Below are 17,965 nucleotides of genomic sequence, written 5' to 3'. Positions count from 1 at the left end.
TGTTTAAGTTAATTAAATGTTAAAGTTTTTGGTATCAAGCCTGGTCTACTACATTTTGGGTTCCACATTTGACGTTTTTGACAATTTCTCTGAATTGTTTACTACATAAATTAAATAAGGAGTCTTTGATTGCCTTTGTTGGAGCATTTTTAAAGCCGAATGTGGCATTATGGTTTCAAAAAAGCATGACTTTTTCTTTGCAAACATGCAGCTTTTTGAAGCATAAATTTACAATATTTATTCTTGTAAATTGTTGACCCTCCTCTTAGACGTTTACAACTTTATTCTCGTAAAATTTGGACTTTTGCCTTGTAAGTTTATTAAATTCTCTCCTAAAATGTTGACCCTTTTCTCATTATTTTAGAACTTTATTCCTGTATAATGTTTCTCAATTTCACATCTTAATTCTTGCTAAATTATTTTCCGTTATAAGAAACAGCTGATATCTTCGCTTGAAAAGAGAACTTGGAAGGTGTGAAAAGGAATCAAATAAGCATATTTTGAATTTTCAAAGCCTTTACAGTTTAGTGACACCAACTATAAAAAGTCAACTTGTTAGGCAAAGGAAAAGCTGTTCTCTCTGAACCAACAATGTAGCACCGTTTCAAACAATGTTTCTGGAAGAAAAACGTCCTTTTAGGGGAAACAATCAAACCGGAAATAACAAGTCCTAAAGTGCCGCACCTTAAAGCTGGAGAGGATTCTAGAGACAAAGTTCATCCTCTGAACATCTGACGGTTAAAGCTCGACTGGGAGTTGAGCTTCATAAAAACACCCATGAGCCTTTGCGTTATCAGTTTGACACAAAGCAAATAGTTCATGAGAATGTTTGTAAAAACCTCACAGAGCAAAATATAATAATGTGAAACATAAAATCCCATTGATTATTTATTTTCATAAAAACAACAGAAAAAAGTTTATTTTTGCAAGAAATATCTGACTTTAGTGTTGGTTAACTCTTTCTATGGATGGAGGAAGAAAGTAAAAATAACGACTTGGTTTTTAAATCACTCAATTGCACAAATTATCAGGTGTCTCATCTTCGTCCGGACGCATCTTTTCTGCGAGGTGAGGCAAAAACTGATTGGCCATTCTAAGAAAACGTCTCAACTTTTGCCGAAAGAAGGAGGGATGTACGTCTTGCCGTTGACAGCAAAAAGGGAAGATATTAGGCCTAAGAAAGCGGCTCCAGCATCCTCTGACTCCTCTGTTGCCATGGCGATTTTCACGTCTTTTTAGTTCTGCAGACTCTTGCAGCATGTCCCTTTTTTCCTGCACTGATTTCACACTGCTTCACCTGCTGGGCATGCTATATTCTCTTGAATCTCCACATCTAGAACACTGAATTATTGTGTCTGGTGTTTTTCTTAACTTTCTGGTGGCATAGCCGTGCGCTTGACTTCACAAGTGTGCCGCTATGTTGACGTATGCGGGCTCAGGTGTGAGATTTGGGCGGCAGAGGTGGCAAGGTTGATGCTGCGAGTCAACCAACCAGGGACTCAGCTTTGGGCACATGACGTTTTCAGTGACTCAATCAAAAAGTTTAAAAAAAAAAAATCCAATATGGCCGGTCATTGTGAGGATTTTTGTCCTGAACTTTCATTCATTTTCTTAACCGACCGGGGTTGCCAGAGACGGTCCTGGTTACTGTTGGGTGAAGGTGGGATACACTCTGGGGAGGTTGCCAGGCTCACAGAGTCCATGGAGCTGGAGCGATCAAGCCCGCTGCCACCTGGTGGACAGCAAAGGGAGCGCCGCCACCCAGGGTCGCTTGACATCATCCATGTGTTCCATGATGTGGCAACAAATGAAGCCCAGAAAAAAGTTGGCTGGGGCGTCAAAGGCAGGCGTCGAGCAGGAAAAATACTCGTAAATGCAAAAACAAAATATTTCTTATTAAATTTCTCTTTCATAAGAAAAATACCACACAGACATGTTAAAACTCAAAAGACAGGATTTTCATCGGTGAGGGACTTTCTTGTATTTATATATTTTTTATTCATACATTTTAAAGTGTTGCATTAATGTGGCCGCTAATAAGAAGAAATTGAATCTTACACAATAAATAAAATAACTTTAAAAATAGGACAAATGTAGAGGCAAAAAGTCTAGAAGCTGAGTAGCTAGTTCTAGTGATGTGTGACGTCAGAGAGACCTAGCTGGACGCGTTAAGCGAGTTGTCATTTCCCTGTACGACACAAAAAATAAAAGACTTTCACCCCATCACTTTTGCAATCAATCTGTCCTTTTATTATTTACAATAATTGATACGGATTTGACTTATTTTGCTTTATTTCCAGTCGAAACCCTTTTTCCTCTTCTGGCTGACGCACACCTGTCTGACGTCAGCCAATCAAACTCAATTTATGACAAACAGCATAATGACAATAGTGACACCCACATATACAATACAAAAATCAATACATAAGCAGTCCATTAATTAAAATATAAAGATAAAGACTGGGGGGAATAAAAAAAATTATTTGGAAGACTGAACACACAAATTTTAGGAGTCTGCTTCATTTCCTGCAGAAATTGCTGCCTCATTTATTTAAAAAATATTTAATTATCGTCCTCTAACGGTTCAGAATTAAGCATAAAATTGCTGTTTTCTAAAGCTAATTTGTACATTTTGAATTTGATGATTTCTTTTTTGTGAGGAGGCATGTTCTGCAGTAAAGGGAGAAGACTGAGGAGAAAATGCTCGTCTGAGGAGTAGGTTGGAGGTCTGGACTGACGCGCTTCTGGCAGCTGCGTCACCACAGGGTCTGAAGACTCCTCCCCGAGTCCTCTCTCCATCTTTCTCCTTGACGGTGTCGCTGTTGAAAAAACTGTAAATGAGAAAACTGTGTTATGATTTGAGGATTGTAACTATTAAAACTTCAATGACTGGTAGCTCCAATGAGTAATAACTACGAGTAGAAATGTTGAGTTTTGGAACCACATCACTCACCTGGAGGTTCAGCAGCAGAAGGCTCTGAGATCTCAGAATCCTTTACTGGGGATTCAAGTTTGCTGGAATACAATAACTCGGCTGATCCTGTAAAGACAATAATGTTTATTTAAATAAAAACACTCAAAAAAGAACATTTTACATGATAATAGTACATAATTTTCTTTGTATGGATACTCTGTGAACGATTTTACTGCATGAAAGAGAGAAAATTATATTTTGTTGTTGTTTATGGAGAATATATTTTATTTTAATAAATAAGGCGGAAGATGAATGTCGATCAGACGACTGCAGCCGAGGACCCGTTGTGGGAGTCGGAGTGCAGCTGTCAGCGATCAGGAATCCAATAACGATGAAACCGTCATTATTTTATTTTGGAATGGGAAACAGCAGGAGCAACAACATCCAGCACTGTCTAAAAACTGCAGAAAGTCTCCCCCTGTGGGAACACCTGAAATCCACCTGGATCAAACTCTAATCCAAAAGCCAATTTTATTTTATTCTATACCACTGACACAATAGGGAAAACTTGAAGGAAAATAAAATTCAAATGGACAGCAGATCAGCCAGAAGGAAAATTCAAATGTTTTGGGCTTCCTGGAAGCTGAAATACAGAATCAGAAAGGTCACAGCATGGAGGTGTCAATCCTGTGATGCGTCTCCATGAACAAAAGCTGTTTTTATTTATGAAACAAAGAAATCTTTGAATTTTACCTGGAGTTTTTTCTTGCATTTTCATTCAAAAACATCTAAATTAGTTTAAGGCATTTAGTATTGTCAGATTTTTTTTTTTAAATAACACTTTAATCTTTTTTTCAAAGTTATAAAAACGGTTTGCTGGAACATTTTTAGTATCCCACAGCAAAATTAATCACTTTTCCAAACAGAATTTTCCGTTTTTGTACAATTTCATGTGTAGTGTGTGAATACAATATGGAAAAATGACAAAATAAAAATCATGCTGATTCAAATGATACCAGAAAAGCAGGAAAATAGTATTTCAAACCGAATAAACAGAATAAAATAGAAACAAATACACATATTTTTTAATTTTGGGTAAAAACAGCATAATCATAACTAAAAGACCACTTGTGGGTCTTCAAAATAAGATGTAGATTTTCCCTTAAACATTAAAGTCGAGGCTAACAACAGAACGCCAATTTCAGCCTCTTCTGACTTTTAAGGTGAAAACTGTCGTAAAATTGTCTAAATATGTTTTTAATTATCAGTGTACGGGTAATAGAAATAGTACTAGGAAACAAATAAATCCATAATTCAAGGAAGACTCCTGGTTGCTGTATATAGCTGATTTTTTTACTTTTAAGTCCAATTTTTCCATGTTCTCACTGGCTCTTTTCTCCCTAAATAAACTTTCCAAACATGCTATAGTTTTTTTATTAACTTTTTTTCTACCTTGGGGCTTTTAATTTAGCGGTACGCCTCTTTAAGACGGTATTTCAGACTCGTGACCGAGCGACTTGACGTGCGTCAAAATGGATTTGGATGACGGAAAATAAAACTTAAAAATCAAAATGATCTAAGTTACCGCATATGTCAAACTGAAGTATTTTATATTTACCGTGTTCCTGGGAATTGTTTCTGGGTGTTTTTCATTTGATCCTTTCATTTGATCCTTAAAAGCCTGAAAACAAACAGGGATTTAAAAAAAAAAATCTACATCTAACACACACAATTCCAACCTACAAATACACAATTCACACCTGACAGTCCACAAATATCGCACACATTTGCTTTAGCTGAGACGAAAGCACTTCTTGATGCTTTTTAGTTTCAAATGGAAGACATTATTAACTCTAGAGCAAACATAATGTATCTTCTTATGAAATACATCACAGGGAGAGTACCTGGAAGACTTTATGGTCGGAAGGATGAATGACAAAGTAAACTGCCATGGATTCTGGAGCATTTTGAGCAAACTGCTTCAAGGCATCCAGCATGATGGTGGCAGCTTCATTTTCAGAGAATCCCAGGTTTCCTGTTCCAATAGCAGGAAAGGAGATCGACTTGTGCTCTTTTGCGTCTGCTGTCCATAAACATTCTGTTATAGACTCATAAAAGATCTGTGGGGAAAAAAGGAAGTACACTTCATATTTCCAGCAAGATTCCTCTCATCAGTGCACACTTCTTCATTACCTTCTGGGAGTCTCTTCTTGACTTTTCAACACAAAATGTGTGATAGACTTCTTTGCAGTTCAGTTTGTAGGCTTTTGTGGAAATAATGAAATTGCTTTTCTTTGCATTATGTATTTCTTTTTGCATTTCATGACCTGCTTTTTCCAGCAAAGCCTTTGAAACGGCCCCCCTTCGTAGGTCAAGGTTTTCTGATGTAGTGTTCACAATGACGTCTGTCTGAATCAACAATAGAAAAATAAACACCAATCAGACAAAAACAGAAATGTTCAGTCAAAATCCCACTCCAGTTATTGTATGATTGATTTTAAAAATGTTTCCTGTGGTCTTTTAATTGTGGTGATACAGTTTTTAGCCAAAATCAAAAACTTGTGTAGTTTCTAGGACGTTTCTAAGACCGGAAATACTGTGTGATCAATAAATATTGTCAATTTATTTGAACACGCTTGTCTGTGATATCTGTATTGTTAGTGTATCCACTTGCAACAGCAAGTTGCATGGAAAACGAATATTGAAAAGCAGCATCGTTAATTGATTATGTTCTCAACCTTTATTAACATCAAAGGTATTTAGTTTTAAGACGGTAAGCTTGGGTTTGGGGGAAATAAAGGGAGGGCTGGTGCATGAGACGGAATTGTAACTGTTACAAATTTACATTGGAGTGTTCATCTCGTTTATAGACCAGCTATGGTCGAACTCGCAGATCAGAGGGAGGTAGATGTAATGGCCGGTTCCGACGACTAATACTTCCCAGAATAAATTATTGCACTGATAATCTGGACTCAATTGACCATTTGTTAGTACTATTAATATGTCCAACACTACCATAGAGAATAAAATATGAACTATTCACGTGTTGGCTGGAGTTAGCGCTATGCTAGCTCCACCACATCACCATGTTAAAACTAAATACCTTTGATGTTTATTAAGGTTGATTGCATAATCACCTAATATCTGATATCTGTTGTTGGCAAGAGTAGATTTACAACAAAAAAACAACGAAGGGAAGTGTCAAAATAGCATTTTGAAGAAACTTTTTGCTCACATTATATATTACAAGAACTACTTCAAAATAAAAGCATAACTCTTTAGACATAAATGTATGAGGACATTTCTTACTTGCTGGTCTTGAATCAAGTCCATCTTCAGAGTCAGAGTGACTTGTCCGATCTGGATGGTATTCTCCATTTCGCTGACTGTGGACTTGATGACAAAGAAAACCTCTTTAGGCAGATGTTTTCCATGGGAATGATTATCATAATAATCTTTCACAGTTGACACTAGTGCTGCCACAAACGATTATTTTAACACTCCACTAATCACCGATTATTTTTTCAGATTAATCGACTAATTGGGTCATGCGCAAAGTTGACAAACCTAGACATATAGCATTAGCTGCAATAATGCTAGTGTGACTGCTGTAAGCTGCAGTTGGCCGTTGAAAATACTAGTGATGATAGCTGAAAACGCTGAAATTGATAGCTGAAAATGCTGAAGCTGATAACTAAAAAGACTGAAGTTGATAGCTGAAAACGCTGAGGCTGATAGCTAAAAATGCTGAAGCTGATGACTAAAAACGCTGAAGTTGCTAGCTAAAAGAGCTGAAGCTGATAGCTAAGAGCGCTGAAGCTAATGGCTAAAAACACTAGAGTTGATAGCTGAAAACGCTGAAGCTGATAGCTAAGAACACTGAAATTGCTAGCGAAAAGCGCTGAAGCCGATGGCTAATAACACTGAAATTGATAGCTGAAAACACTGAAGCTTATAGCCAGCTAAATGTTAGTTAAATTATTAATTAAATTAGCCAAATTATCCTAAAAAAAGCTTAAGATAGCCAAAATAGCTAGCATGCAGCTGAAATATTAGCTAAATTCCAAAATAGCCTAAAAGATAACAAAAAGTCAAAATTAGCCATAACAGCTAGCATGTAGCTGAAATATTAGCTAACCTCCAAAACAGCCTAAAAACAAACAAAAAAAACCTAAATTAGCCATAACAGCTAGCATATAGCTGAATTATTAGATAAACTCCAAAATAGCCTGAAAAACCTTAATAAATGCCGAAATAGTCCAAGAAGCTACCATGATACCATCATAACTTTCAACTTTACTACACTCTGACTCCATATAATATAACGTATCCTAAATAAGTTCAATTATAGACCCCGGCCACAAGCATTTTATTTATTTTTTTTATAACAGAAAAATAAATCCCTATTGTTCGATAATACTTTAAAAATCTTAATCTTTAACATAATAGACATGTTTAAAAACAGAAAATATGATCACGTGTTATATTTGTTTCTTCTAACTGTAAAAGTCAAACATTTCTTTAAGTTGTCTATTTTATATTTATTGAAAGTTTCACAAATATTTAACTGTCTCGAGCACGGAACTTTAATCAAGCAATATGTTGAAAAAAGGTTAGAATTACAAGCATAACAAAATGTAAAACCTTAAGAGAGAAACGAGACACTCACCCAGCTCGAAGAGAAGTGAAAGCAAAAGAGTTCAAGTTAACATTAAAGTCCCACAAAAGAGAGGAAAAAAACTGTAGAGGCGAACACTCCCTGAACTATAACACCTGCACTGACCCTCGGTAGATTAATAATTACTTTACTTTTTCTCCCCTAAACTCCTGTTTCAGGGTCCTGTTTCAAGAAGCAGGTTTTGTAGAAACTCTGTGTTTGTGAACTCTGAGTTCAGGAAAACTCTGAGTTTACAGCTTCAGAAACAGAGGGAACTTAAACCCGTGAAAGTGGGTGAAGCCAACCCTGTTTCACGATGCGGGTTGAGCTGAACTCAGAATCAATCACTATAGCAACTGAGTCTGTGAACGTAACGCGGTCTGGAGCAAGTTTCCTTCAGGAAACTTAAGAGTTCTCCACTTATTAACATTTTGAGAACATTCACATTAGAGACTGCACGTTTCCACCACGCAGAAACCAAAATAGCATGTCCATTCATTGACTAAAGGTAATTCCTGCTAAACCCCTAAAGAACTAAATTCTTGTTGTGGTTGTATAGAAACCAAAAGGGGGAGGTCACAGGTCCCAAAAGTCCCCAAGCTCCTCCCACAGACCAAGAATGAGTCTCAATGCATAAATATACAAAGGACATGTGCATTAATATATTATTAAGGTATTTAATTGTTTTAATCAATTAAACCACTCAGTGATTAGGAGTTAAAAATGTTCAAAGGGCTTTTAAAGCTTGAATTTTAATAAGATTTAAAAATAGGGATTTTTTTATTTCTATGAATTTTCCTTTGCAATTTATTTATCAATTTATATTTATCTTAATATGTCCAGAGTTGTGTTTAAGATTTCTCTTTTTAAAATTGTTTTTAAAATACATAATAAAGTAATTTCTAATGTCACTCGATTACAAAGATTTGGCATAAATAACTAATCAAGTGTGGTGTTTGGACTACAAATTTAAGCATGTGCATGTTTGTATTTAGAATTAATTTGTACATTAAGGAGTTTTGTACATGAACCTTTACTTTTTGAGAGACGATAACAGCAAAAAAAAAAAGTTTCCTTTTATGAATCAAATGAGCATATTTTGAATTTTCAAAGCCTTCACTGTTTCTGATGTTTAGTGACACAAATTATAAAAAGTCAACTTGTTAGGCAGAGGAAAAGCTGTTCTCTCTGAAACCAACAATGTAGCACACTTACATACAATGTTTCTGGAAGAAAACTGTCCAATTAAATCAGAAATATAAAGTCCTAAAGCGCCGCACCTTAAAGCTAGAGCGTATTCTAGAGACAAAGTTCGTCTTCTGAACATCTGACGGTTAAAACTTGACTCAAACTGGATCACACAGTTAAATCTTTATTTTCATAACATAAATGGAGCAAAAAAATTGTATTTTTGTAAAAAAATATCAATGAATGGAGGAAAAAAAGCCCCAGAAAAGGGAGTACTCTAACACACTGTGTGGAACTCCCAAAAACAGACACTTATGGCAAGAAAAGTTCACTTTCATTATACTTTAAAGGTCCACTCTAACAAAAAAAAATTGTTTTTTTGTTTTTACATATTCTTATGGTATTTTCCTGATATTGAAGGACATATGTAAAGAAAATTAAGGTTAAAATTGTGTTTCTGAGTATTTCTTGAGTCAGATTTAATAACATTATTTTCTATTTTTTAAAATCTTTCATTAGTACTATTTGTTCCCTTTTTTCATATTTAATTCCCAATTCGTCTGGTTTTAATCAAAAAGAGACGAATTTGTTTAAATCAAAGCCTGATATGGACGCTCTGGCTCCATCTGCTGGACAAGCAGCATCACTGCAGCCAGAGTCTGGACATTAATCTCAGATTTCACTATATTTCAACACTGATATTTGTCCTATCGGTACACGTTAATTTATTTAAAAATAATAATAATACATTTATATTTTAAGTTGGTTTAATGGTGTGAGTTGTCTTGTAGGTGTCCTCTTTTGTCCGCTGGAGTTTCTCCACCCATGGGCGCAGGTGTGTCTGCATACCTGTGTTTGGTTTCGAACGCGGAAGCTTTGGAGCTGCTCGTCGCTGCTCCCTCGGTCATTGGAGCTCGTCTCGTCACTTTTACATTTCCGAGTGAAGTTACTCGAACTCAGAGACTGTTAACCCGCATTTCAGGAGTTTTTGGACGGAGCCCCACCCTCCCCTCAGCGGCCGGATGGCGTCCATGGACCCCCCGCCGGCGGCGGCTCCGGGCGGCGAGGGCACCCTCAGCCCCGCCGCCGTCAACCGCATGCTGATGGAGCTCCTGATCTACGTGGGGCGGACGCTGGTCGTGCTGTACCCGGTGTACCTGACGGGCTACCTGGGATTCAGTATCAGCTGGGTGCTGCTGTGCACGCTGATGGTCACGTGGTGGAAGAAGAACCGCGTGCACAAGGACTCGCGCATCGGCTCGGCCATCGACTTCTTGGACAACGAGAAGCAGGTCATCAGCACCGAGCTGGGCGGGTCCCTGCAGATGGCTTCGTGGGTGAGTCGCGGTCACGCAGCCGGCTGGAGGTCCAGTCAGAGCACTTATGCAGGCAGTGAGTCAGGAGGATGAGTCAGATCTGTGGATTTGACCCTCTAGTTTAAGGTCACCCTTTGCAGAAAGTAGTATTAAAAGTAGTGGTACTACAAATAAACTTTGACTGTACTAAGAGTGAGGCAGTATACTCAAAGTTTACTTTTTATATACTGTCTAAGTATTGTAAACTTCAAATGTTCCAATTCAGGTATTTCATAGACACACATGATCTATAGCAGGTGTTAAAGTCAAGGCCCGGGGGCTGGATCCGGCCCACTGGGTGATCCAAATCATTTTATGTTTTCATTATGAATGGCAGAATGTTATGTTGCGCTGGTAACATATTGCAACACATTTCACTCCACTCTGAAGTCGTCACATCTTAGGGAGCCTCCGCGTAAAAATTAGACGTCTTGGGCGCCCCCAACTCATCGTTTTTTTTACGTCCAATTAAATCAAGGCTCCCCAACCTCCGGGCCGCAAACCGGTACCGGTCCGGTACTGAGACTCAGACCACACATGTACCCTAACCTTAACTTGGTACCAGACAGTTGGTACCAAATAGTTGCTACCGGACGTGGACCAGGCCAGGGTTAGGGTATCAGTACCGGACGTGGACCAGGCCAGGGTTAGGGTATCAGTACCGGACGTCGACCAGGCTAGGGTTAGGGTATCAGTACTGGACGCGGACCAGGCTAGGGTTATGGTACCAGACGCGGACTAGGCTAGGGTTAGGCTGTCAGTACTGGACGTGGACCAGGCCTGGGTTATGGTATTAGTACTGGACGCGGACCAGGCTTCTGTTATGGTACCGGACGCGGACCAGGCTTGGTTATGGTACCGGACGTGGACCAGGCTTGGGTTATGGTACCGGAGGCGGACTAGGCTAGGGTTGGGCTATCAGTACTGGACGGGGACCAGGCTAGGGCTAGGGTATCAGTACTGGACGCGTCCCAAGTTTTTTGTTAAAAGTTATGATTTTAAAGTTGTTAAAAAAAATTTCAGTGTGTTGAATAAATGTTTATCTTGTTCGGCCCATGACCTAAGATGTGTTTTGGATTTTGCCCCCTGTGCGATTGAGTTTGACACCCTGGTCTACAGCCTATACTTGATATACTTATAGATTCATTTCAGTGAATATCGTGTTTTTTGTGTTTTGTAGCAATTTTATCATGATGGTAGATATATTCAAAGAAAAGTAAGATTAAAACTGCATTTCTGATTACTTCTTTCTACAAATAACCATGAATCAGGAGCAGACGACACAATGCAGTTGGATAAAGCTTGTAGGTGTGATGTAGAAAATCCACGTATGTTTTTGTGTTTCATGTCTGTGTTGTCACTTGGCTCAGAACTGTTGTGATAGCTCCAATATTGTTTGCTATTTTTGCTACACTGGTAATGTTAGAGTTGGAGTTGTGAAGGACTTTAAGCTAGTGGTAAAGAGTGTAAACAAATGGATGATGGGAACTGTTTTTTTGATTTGATCTTTTAATCATCATTAAAATACCACTTAGGCCAAAAAACGATCAGAGTGGAACTTTAATAATATACACTTCTAGTGTACTTCTTTTTGCTAAAGGCTTCCATGTTATTTAGATAAAGGGTTTGTCTTTTGTCAAGATTAAATCAGCATTCCAGTTTCTGTCTCAAACATTTCAAGAATAAAACTAAATCTTTATTGTTTTGCTTTGAACTTATGGCTGTTTGTAATTAACATCCTGAGATTTATCATTATTTTCCATTTTTGTAGGGGTTTAGGAATTAATCACCTTAATCAGTTCCCTTTAGATTCATTTGATATGAAAAAATAAAAGTGGGCTGAAGTTTAGGAAACTTTAATGCAAATAGATTTGTAATGAATTCTTGCTGGTACACATTTGACTTGATTATACTAGATCGTTCATAATGAACCGACTGAATCGTACTTTTAACCACAAATTATGACATGAATCAGGTCCTTGTTAAAATATCCTTGACTTTTTTGACAATTTTTCTCATGTCCTTATTCCCAAAGGTCAACTTCACTGATGTGGAGAAGGTTCAGTGGGTCAATAAGGTACAGTATTAAGTGATTCTGATTTTCTGCTACACGATTTGGTGGAGAAAATTGATTTTAAAGAGTCTGTAAGTTATTTGTTGTATATCTAATGAGAAATACTGTAGTTGTGTCCTGCAGTAGTCCTAGACTAGCAATTCTATGTACTGACTGCGCCTTTGAGCATAAATTTCACCCCTGCCACATACTCAAAAACTCACCAAAATTTGCATGGAACAAGTACCGGGTGTGAATACATTTTAGGTGTAGTTGTTGCTTGGTTATATTCAATTCTGAAGCACTATTTACACATTATTAGTGATTTAGATTAATCTAATGCTGAATTTTTTTCAATAAAATGTTAAATGATGACATTGAAGACGAGCATAAATCTCAGATGCGGCGGTGCATTTAGGTGCTGGAGCAGGCGTGGCCCTTTTTTGGGATGTACATGGAGAAGCTGCTGAAGGGAAACATCCAGCAAACCATCCGGCTCTCCAACTCGGCACTGAAGACCTTCACTTTTACCAAGGTCCATTTCGGACATAAAGTAAGCTACCAGTTTTCCTTCGCTCACCTTTTCTCGTTTGAGCTCTTCATTTAGAAGCTCCTGTTTGTCATGTTTGAGCCTCATTGAATGGAGTCTTTTTAGGCTCCCAAGATCACAGGAATCCGAGCGTACACCCAGGAAGTGGACCAGAGGGAAGTCATTCTGGATTTAAGTCTAAAGTCAGTTAACTTTTCTTTTTTATTCTGAGGGGTATTTATTGTTGTTTATTAATTGTATTTTTTGTAAGCATCATTTTTCCGCTTTGCAGTTTCGACAGCGACATGGACATCGATGCTGCCGTGAATTCCGCGATCACAGCTGGAGTTAAAGGAGTTAAAGTATGTTTTTTTTATATTTAAATAATTTAGTTTGAGTTTTAAAGCTTATCTTTGCTGCTTTGTAATCATCTTGAATCCTGCAGATTCAGGGGATGCTGAGGGTCATTTTGGAGCCACTCATCAGTGAAGCCCCGCTGGTCGGAGGCGTCACTTTCTTCTTCATTCGTCGCCCGGTGAGCACACGTACATTCATCACTCCCTATAGCCACTCTCTAAATTGTTAGTCCAACCTACTTTTTTCCTTTCAGACTTTGGATCTTAACTGGACTGGAATGACGAACCTTTTGGACAGCCCCGGCTTCAGGTCAGTCATCCTTGAAAATACCTCGGATTCCTCAAATACCAGAGATTTTCTTTCAGTCGTTTAAGTTCTCCTCACATCTCAGATGTTCTCTTCCAGCTCACTTTCTGACGGCACCATCATGGACATCATCGCCTCCCTCATGGTGTTGCCCAACCGCATGTGCATTCCCCTCATAGACCAGGTCAAAGTGGATCAGATGAGGTTTCCCCTTCCTCGTGTACGTGAAGACACGTCACTGGCATTTTGTTTTTTACCAAAAAAACGTTTGTTTTACGTGATTCCTCTCCACAAACTCCTCCTTCTCCTCAGGGTGTTGTGAGGGTCCACGTCCTGGAGGCCAGAGATCTGGTGCCCAAGGACACCTACATGAAGGGTTTGGTGAAAGGCAAATCCGACCCCTATGCAGTCGTCAGAGTTGGCAACCGGCATTTTAAGACCAAAACCATCAACAATTGTTTAGACCCAAAGTGGAACGAAGTGTATGAGGTAGAGTCCCACATGTTCTTGGCCCCAAAATCCTTGAACCAAGAGATTTTTGGAACAAATTTTCCTGTTAAACATCGTTGATCCCCTGAGATCCTCAATAATCACGCAGAATAATAAGATTACCCTGCTTGTTGTCTGGCTTTATTTGCCCTTCTTGCTTCAGTGGATCCAGATAATCAGCAGCAACGATAAAAAAACCAACTAGGAGAATTGAAAATGATGGAAAAATGCCAGAGTGGAAATACCAAGTCTTTATTTAATGAGGAATGTTCTGTCTCTGTACCTGCAGTTTGTTGTCCATGAGGCGCCGGGGCAGGAGCTGGAGGTGGAGCTATTCGATAAGGACAACGATAATGACGACCCCCTCGGAAAGTAAGAACCTCCTTTAAACCGAGTGACTGTCTTTACTTAAGAAAATGTAATAATAAAACCTAAAAATCACTGTTATGATTGACCACAATGCAAGTTATTTAAGTTATGCTGACCAATCAGATAAATCAATATAAGTATGTGGTTTAATGTTCAAAACATTCAAGTCGTAGTGGTGTGGACTTCTAACAAGCTTCGTCCTGATAGGTGTGAGTTGTTGCCATAGAGACAATGACTGAACACCGACTCAATCGCAGATTACTGACGATTTCTGGCTCCAACATGGCCTTATTGAGAAGAAATGGTGACTGAATTGACTTTATTTAATTGGAAACAGAAGTAAGCCGTTTTCTATGGGTGACGTCACACTCACTCAGTCCAGTTCTTTTATACAGTCAATGTGTGAACCAACCAGGCCTGTGCGGCTAACATAATTCAGTTGTTTTTTCTCTATTTATTCTAAGGGACACTCAACAGTCACAATTAGATATAAGAGAACAAACAAAATGTAGAAAATAAAACTTCTCAAAGGGTTTGGTTTGCCTACAAATGAACTTTGGTATGGTTCCCTACATTGTAAAAAAACACTTAAAAAACTTAAGGAAAAAAGGGAATTGCATTTCTAAAAAGACGATTTAGAAGCAGAGAAGGATTCAAAAAATCATGAAAGTAGTTTAAAAAAGTCTAATCGGTAAAGGTAGATCATCATAAAAGTTGGATAATAGAAACTTTTCCTGGTCATGCTTTTGAGTTTGATCCATTTACACTGTAAACCGCTAACAAATACGGATGTGAAATTAAATTTTTTTCAAATATATATTTTTCTTCTTCAGTTTTCGCATTGATTTAGGAGAAGTGAAGAAGGAAAAGGTGATGAAACAGGTAAGTTTGTTTTTCCTCAAACAGTTCAGATCTGTGTTTAGTTTCTACACATCTGGAAGAACCAAAAAGGATGATTGTACTGGAGGATTTTGTGAAATAAACGGATTATTCAAAGGTCGGATTTTCTTTTTCAAGTGGTTTCCTCTGAAGTCAATTCAGCACGGTGAGATTTGCCTGCAGCTCAACTGGCTTTCTCTTCAGAGCGAATCTCATCTCCTGCAAGAGGTACGCACGTGTCTGGATCAGAAAACTTTTATCTTTTTTTTAAATTTATTTATTTTAAACTTCCACAATCCTTCTCTTCCAGTCGCACAACGGCCTCGCCTGTGCCATGCTTGCAGTGTATCTGGACAGCGCTTCGAACTTATCAGTGAGTGCGGTACTCACTGGACTTGGCAGGCACGTGATGGAGAAATGCTGAAGTGTTTTCTCGTCTGCAGAGACATCCCCCCAGCGAGTCGACGTCGAATCACAAACAAAGCAAACAGCCGAAGGAGGAGCGGGTAAGAACACAGAGCAGCTTCGCCTCGATGTGGTTTTATAATCAAAACATGAACGTTTGCATGTAAAATCCATCATACTTTCTGGTCTGGTTCCTTTGTCCAAAACTTTTTTAGAAGGAAATTCATCTTTTTCTTTTTTAACAAATACATTTAAAAACAGCCGTCCTTAGAGAGTTAAAAGAGTGGAAAAATAAATCTAAAGAAAAAATGTATCTCTAGACATAAACAAGTTTACAGATGATTTATTTGTTCAGCTATTTTATCCATTGTATTTTTATTATTTGTGTTGCCTCACACTTCTCAAACAACATTTTCCTCCAGATCTTTAGAGTTTAACTCCCCAGTATTTACTGAGTTTGTGTCAGAATAATCCTTGCATGACTTCTTCCTTTTGCATCCGGTTTGAAAAGGACTTTATCTGATCCAAATTGTGCCGCTGGATTGTTGTCCCTCCTCTGAGCTGGTATTTCCAGTTTGTCTGGCACATGCTTGCGTGGGAGTGCCGCTTCCAGCTGGTGTTTGTTATGAAGTTCCTCCTCCAGCATTCCCCAAGAATTGGCGAAATAGTTCTCAGAAGGGAAGACTGACAAAGGAATTTCAAAAGTGATTTAAAAAATGATTATATTTGTCCCTGAACTGCCCTTTGTCCTGTTTATGTATGTTTGTCAAACTGAACAAGGTACATATAAGGAGATATTAATCAGAGCTGCAAACAGTAACAACTGATCTGGGAGCAGAGGCTCTACAACTCCCCCTGCTGGTCACAGGCTGAACTGCATACATAATAAAGAAAAGTGAGGAATTCTGAGAATCACAAGGAAAGCAATTATTTTTTTAGAATTATTTAAACTTATTAATCATTTGAGAAGTTGTGATTTGGTTGTTTGTATTGCTTAAAGATCTCAAAAGCTTCAAGTCACCTGTTGACAAACCTGTCAAACGAAACAGGCTGGATTTGAAATTAAACCAATAGAAACTTTGTCTAAAGATTAAATGGATCCAAAGATTTTACAAAGAAAAAGAAGTGAAAAGAAAACACTTTTTGCTTAAAATACTATGACTTTTTGTTGTTAACATGTATTTTATCTATTTAGAGGAAAGAAAACTAATATTTATTCACAGAAACTTTTCTCTAATTGGTAAAAACTATGATTTCTAAACTGAATTTCACATTTATTTTTACGTGTGTTTGATATTGATTTAAAAATAGTTTAATTATCGGAATCCTTTTTAGCTGTGACAAGCAAAAATAAACAAGATAATCCTTTAAGTCCAAAAATGATCTTTTTTTTCTTAAATTAAGAGTATAAAGCTGTAGAAATGCGTGGGTTGAATTTTTTAAGCACATTTCTGTACAAGTCAAAACAAGCAAATGAGTTCGGAGAAAAAAACCTGATCAAACCGGAAAGCACCAACGATTTTCTGTTGTTTCCACTCGCCTTTCTCTAGTCAAAAAGACTCTTAAACTTAAAGTAAAATTCAAATCAAGCTTTATTTATAAAGGGGTATTGATGCAACAATAACCTAAAGTGTTTTACAAGCTCAAAATAATTAAAAATTGAATTATAAAATACGCAGAATGCCTTCAACCCTCCTGACCTCCCAACTCCCAACAGAATTAAACACGAAATAACATGAAAAAAGTGAAAAAAAATCACTGATCTATATGCTTTTGATTTCTTTGTCACTTATTGCTAAAAGTTTTTAAAATTATTATAATTCTTTGTTGCATGTTTATTTTCTCTTGTTGGCTTCTTCTGGTTTCAGCTCACAAAGCAAAACAGCAGGCCGAACTCCTATGTGGAATTTTCTGTTGGCAAAGATGTTCTGAAAAGCAAGGTACTGCTGCCGCTCTGTTCCACTCCTGAACCACAACTCAATCAGCTGCTTTAGTCATGAACGATTTCTCCCTCATGCAGGAATCCATGATCACTCACAGAAGCAGGTTTTTCTGCTGCAACTGTAAAATCCTCTTTTCTTCTCTTTTGTCAGGTTGTGTACGGAAATAAAGACCCAACGTGGGAGGAGGGCTTCACTTTCTTTGTGCATAATGTAAAAACACAAGTCCTTTATGTTAAGGTGAGTTTAGGCAGGGGCGGTTTTAGGCCGGGTCTCGCCCGGGGAGTAATTCAGTGCAGAACCGCCACTGAGTTTAGGGCTTTTTTATTGAAGACTCACTTTAATATAAAAATGATGATGGAGATACAGTGGCCCACAAGGGTCATAACTCTTTAAATTCACAACACAACATACTACAGTTAGTCACAACACGAAAAAAAAAAAATCAACTTGCAACACTATAAAAATAACTCACAACATGAAAAAAATCAACTCACAACATGAAAAAATCAACTCACAGCATG

The 17,965-nt window shown here is 37.9% G+C and overlaps 2 protein-coding genes across 2 annotated transcripts in view; one reads left to right on the top strand and one right to left on the bottom strand.

Annotated features, from left to right (window-relative positions):
- Positions 1-1,076: 1,076 nt before the first annotated feature.
- Positions 1,077-9,746, bottom strand: LOC112155099 (protein mono-ADP-ribosyltransferase PARP9). The gene is made up of 7 exons (XM_036209659.1): positions 9,609-9,746; positions 6,224-6,307; positions 5,108-5,323; positions 4,819-5,034; positions 4,533-4,595; positions 2,954-3,040; positions 1,077-2,831 (listed from the first exon to the last, which is right to left on the bottom strand). The coding sequence occupies exons 2-6, from the start codon at positions 6,290-6,292 to the stop codon at positions 2,996-2,998; spliced, it is 609 nt and encodes a 202-aa protein (XP_036065552.1). The 5' UTR covers positions 6,293-6,307; positions 9,609-9,746; the 3' UTR covers positions 1,077-2,831; positions 2,954-2,995.
- A 1-nt stretch (position 9,747) lies between these two features.
- The window catches only part of esyt3 (extended synaptotagmin-like protein 3), a 15,093-nt gene continuing 6,875 nt past the window's right edge, over positions 9,748-17,965 (top strand). The window contains exons 1-16 of the mRNA XM_024286531.2: positions 9,748-10,096; positions 12,150-12,191; positions 12,586-12,720; positions 12,823-12,899; positions 12,989-13,058; positions 13,142-13,231; positions 13,307-13,362; positions 13,459-13,579; positions 13,672-13,848; positions 14,138-14,220; positions 15,051-15,099; positions 15,235-15,324; positions 15,407-15,469; positions 15,540-15,602; positions 17,370-17,441; positions 17,595-17,681. Of these exons, the coding sequence (XP_024142299.1) occupies positions 9,782-10,096; positions 12,150-12,191; positions 12,586-12,720; positions 12,823-12,899; positions 12,989-13,058; positions 13,142-13,231; positions 13,307-13,362; positions 13,459-13,579; positions 13,672-13,848; positions 14,138-14,220; positions 15,051-15,099; positions 15,235-15,324; positions 15,407-15,469; positions 15,540-15,602; positions 17,370-17,441; positions 17,595-17,681 (1,590 nt within the window). The 5' untranslated portion in view covers positions 9,748-9,781. The remainder of the gene's footprint in view (positions 10,097-12,149; positions 12,192-12,585; positions 12,721-12,822; positions 12,900-12,988; positions 13,059-13,141; positions 13,232-13,306; positions 13,363-13,458; positions 13,580-13,671; positions 13,849-14,137; positions 14,221-15,050; positions 15,100-15,234; positions 15,325-15,406; positions 15,470-15,539; positions 15,603-17,369; positions 17,442-17,594; positions 17,682-17,965) is intronic.

Source organism: Oryzias melastigma, linkage group LG21 (genome assembly GCF_002922805.2).
Source record: "Oryzias melastigma strain HK-1 linkage group LG21, ASM292280v2, whole genome shotgun sequence".
NCBI lineage: Eukaryota > Metazoa > Chordata > Actinopteri > Beloniformes > Adrianichthyidae > Oryzias > Oryzias melastigma.
This window is presented reverse-complemented; position numbering and strand designations above follow the sequence as displayed.

What these genes read in the sequence shown, in the direction of transcription:
- LOC112155099 (XM_036209659.1), bottom strand. Translation starts at nt 6,292, where the DNA reads ATGGAGAATACCATCCAGATCGGACAAGTCACTCTGACTCTGAAGATG. An exon ending in ACTTGATTCAAGACCAGCAA is followed by an intron (nt 5,324 to 6,223) that starts GTAAGAAATGTC and finishes TTGTTGATTCAG; the next exon opens with ACAGACGTCATTGTGAACAC. An exon ending in CAAGAAGAGACTCCCAGAAG is followed by an intron (nt 5,035 to 5,107) that starts GTAATGAAGAAG and finishes TTTTCCCCACAG; the next exon opens with ATCTTTTATGAGTCTATAAC.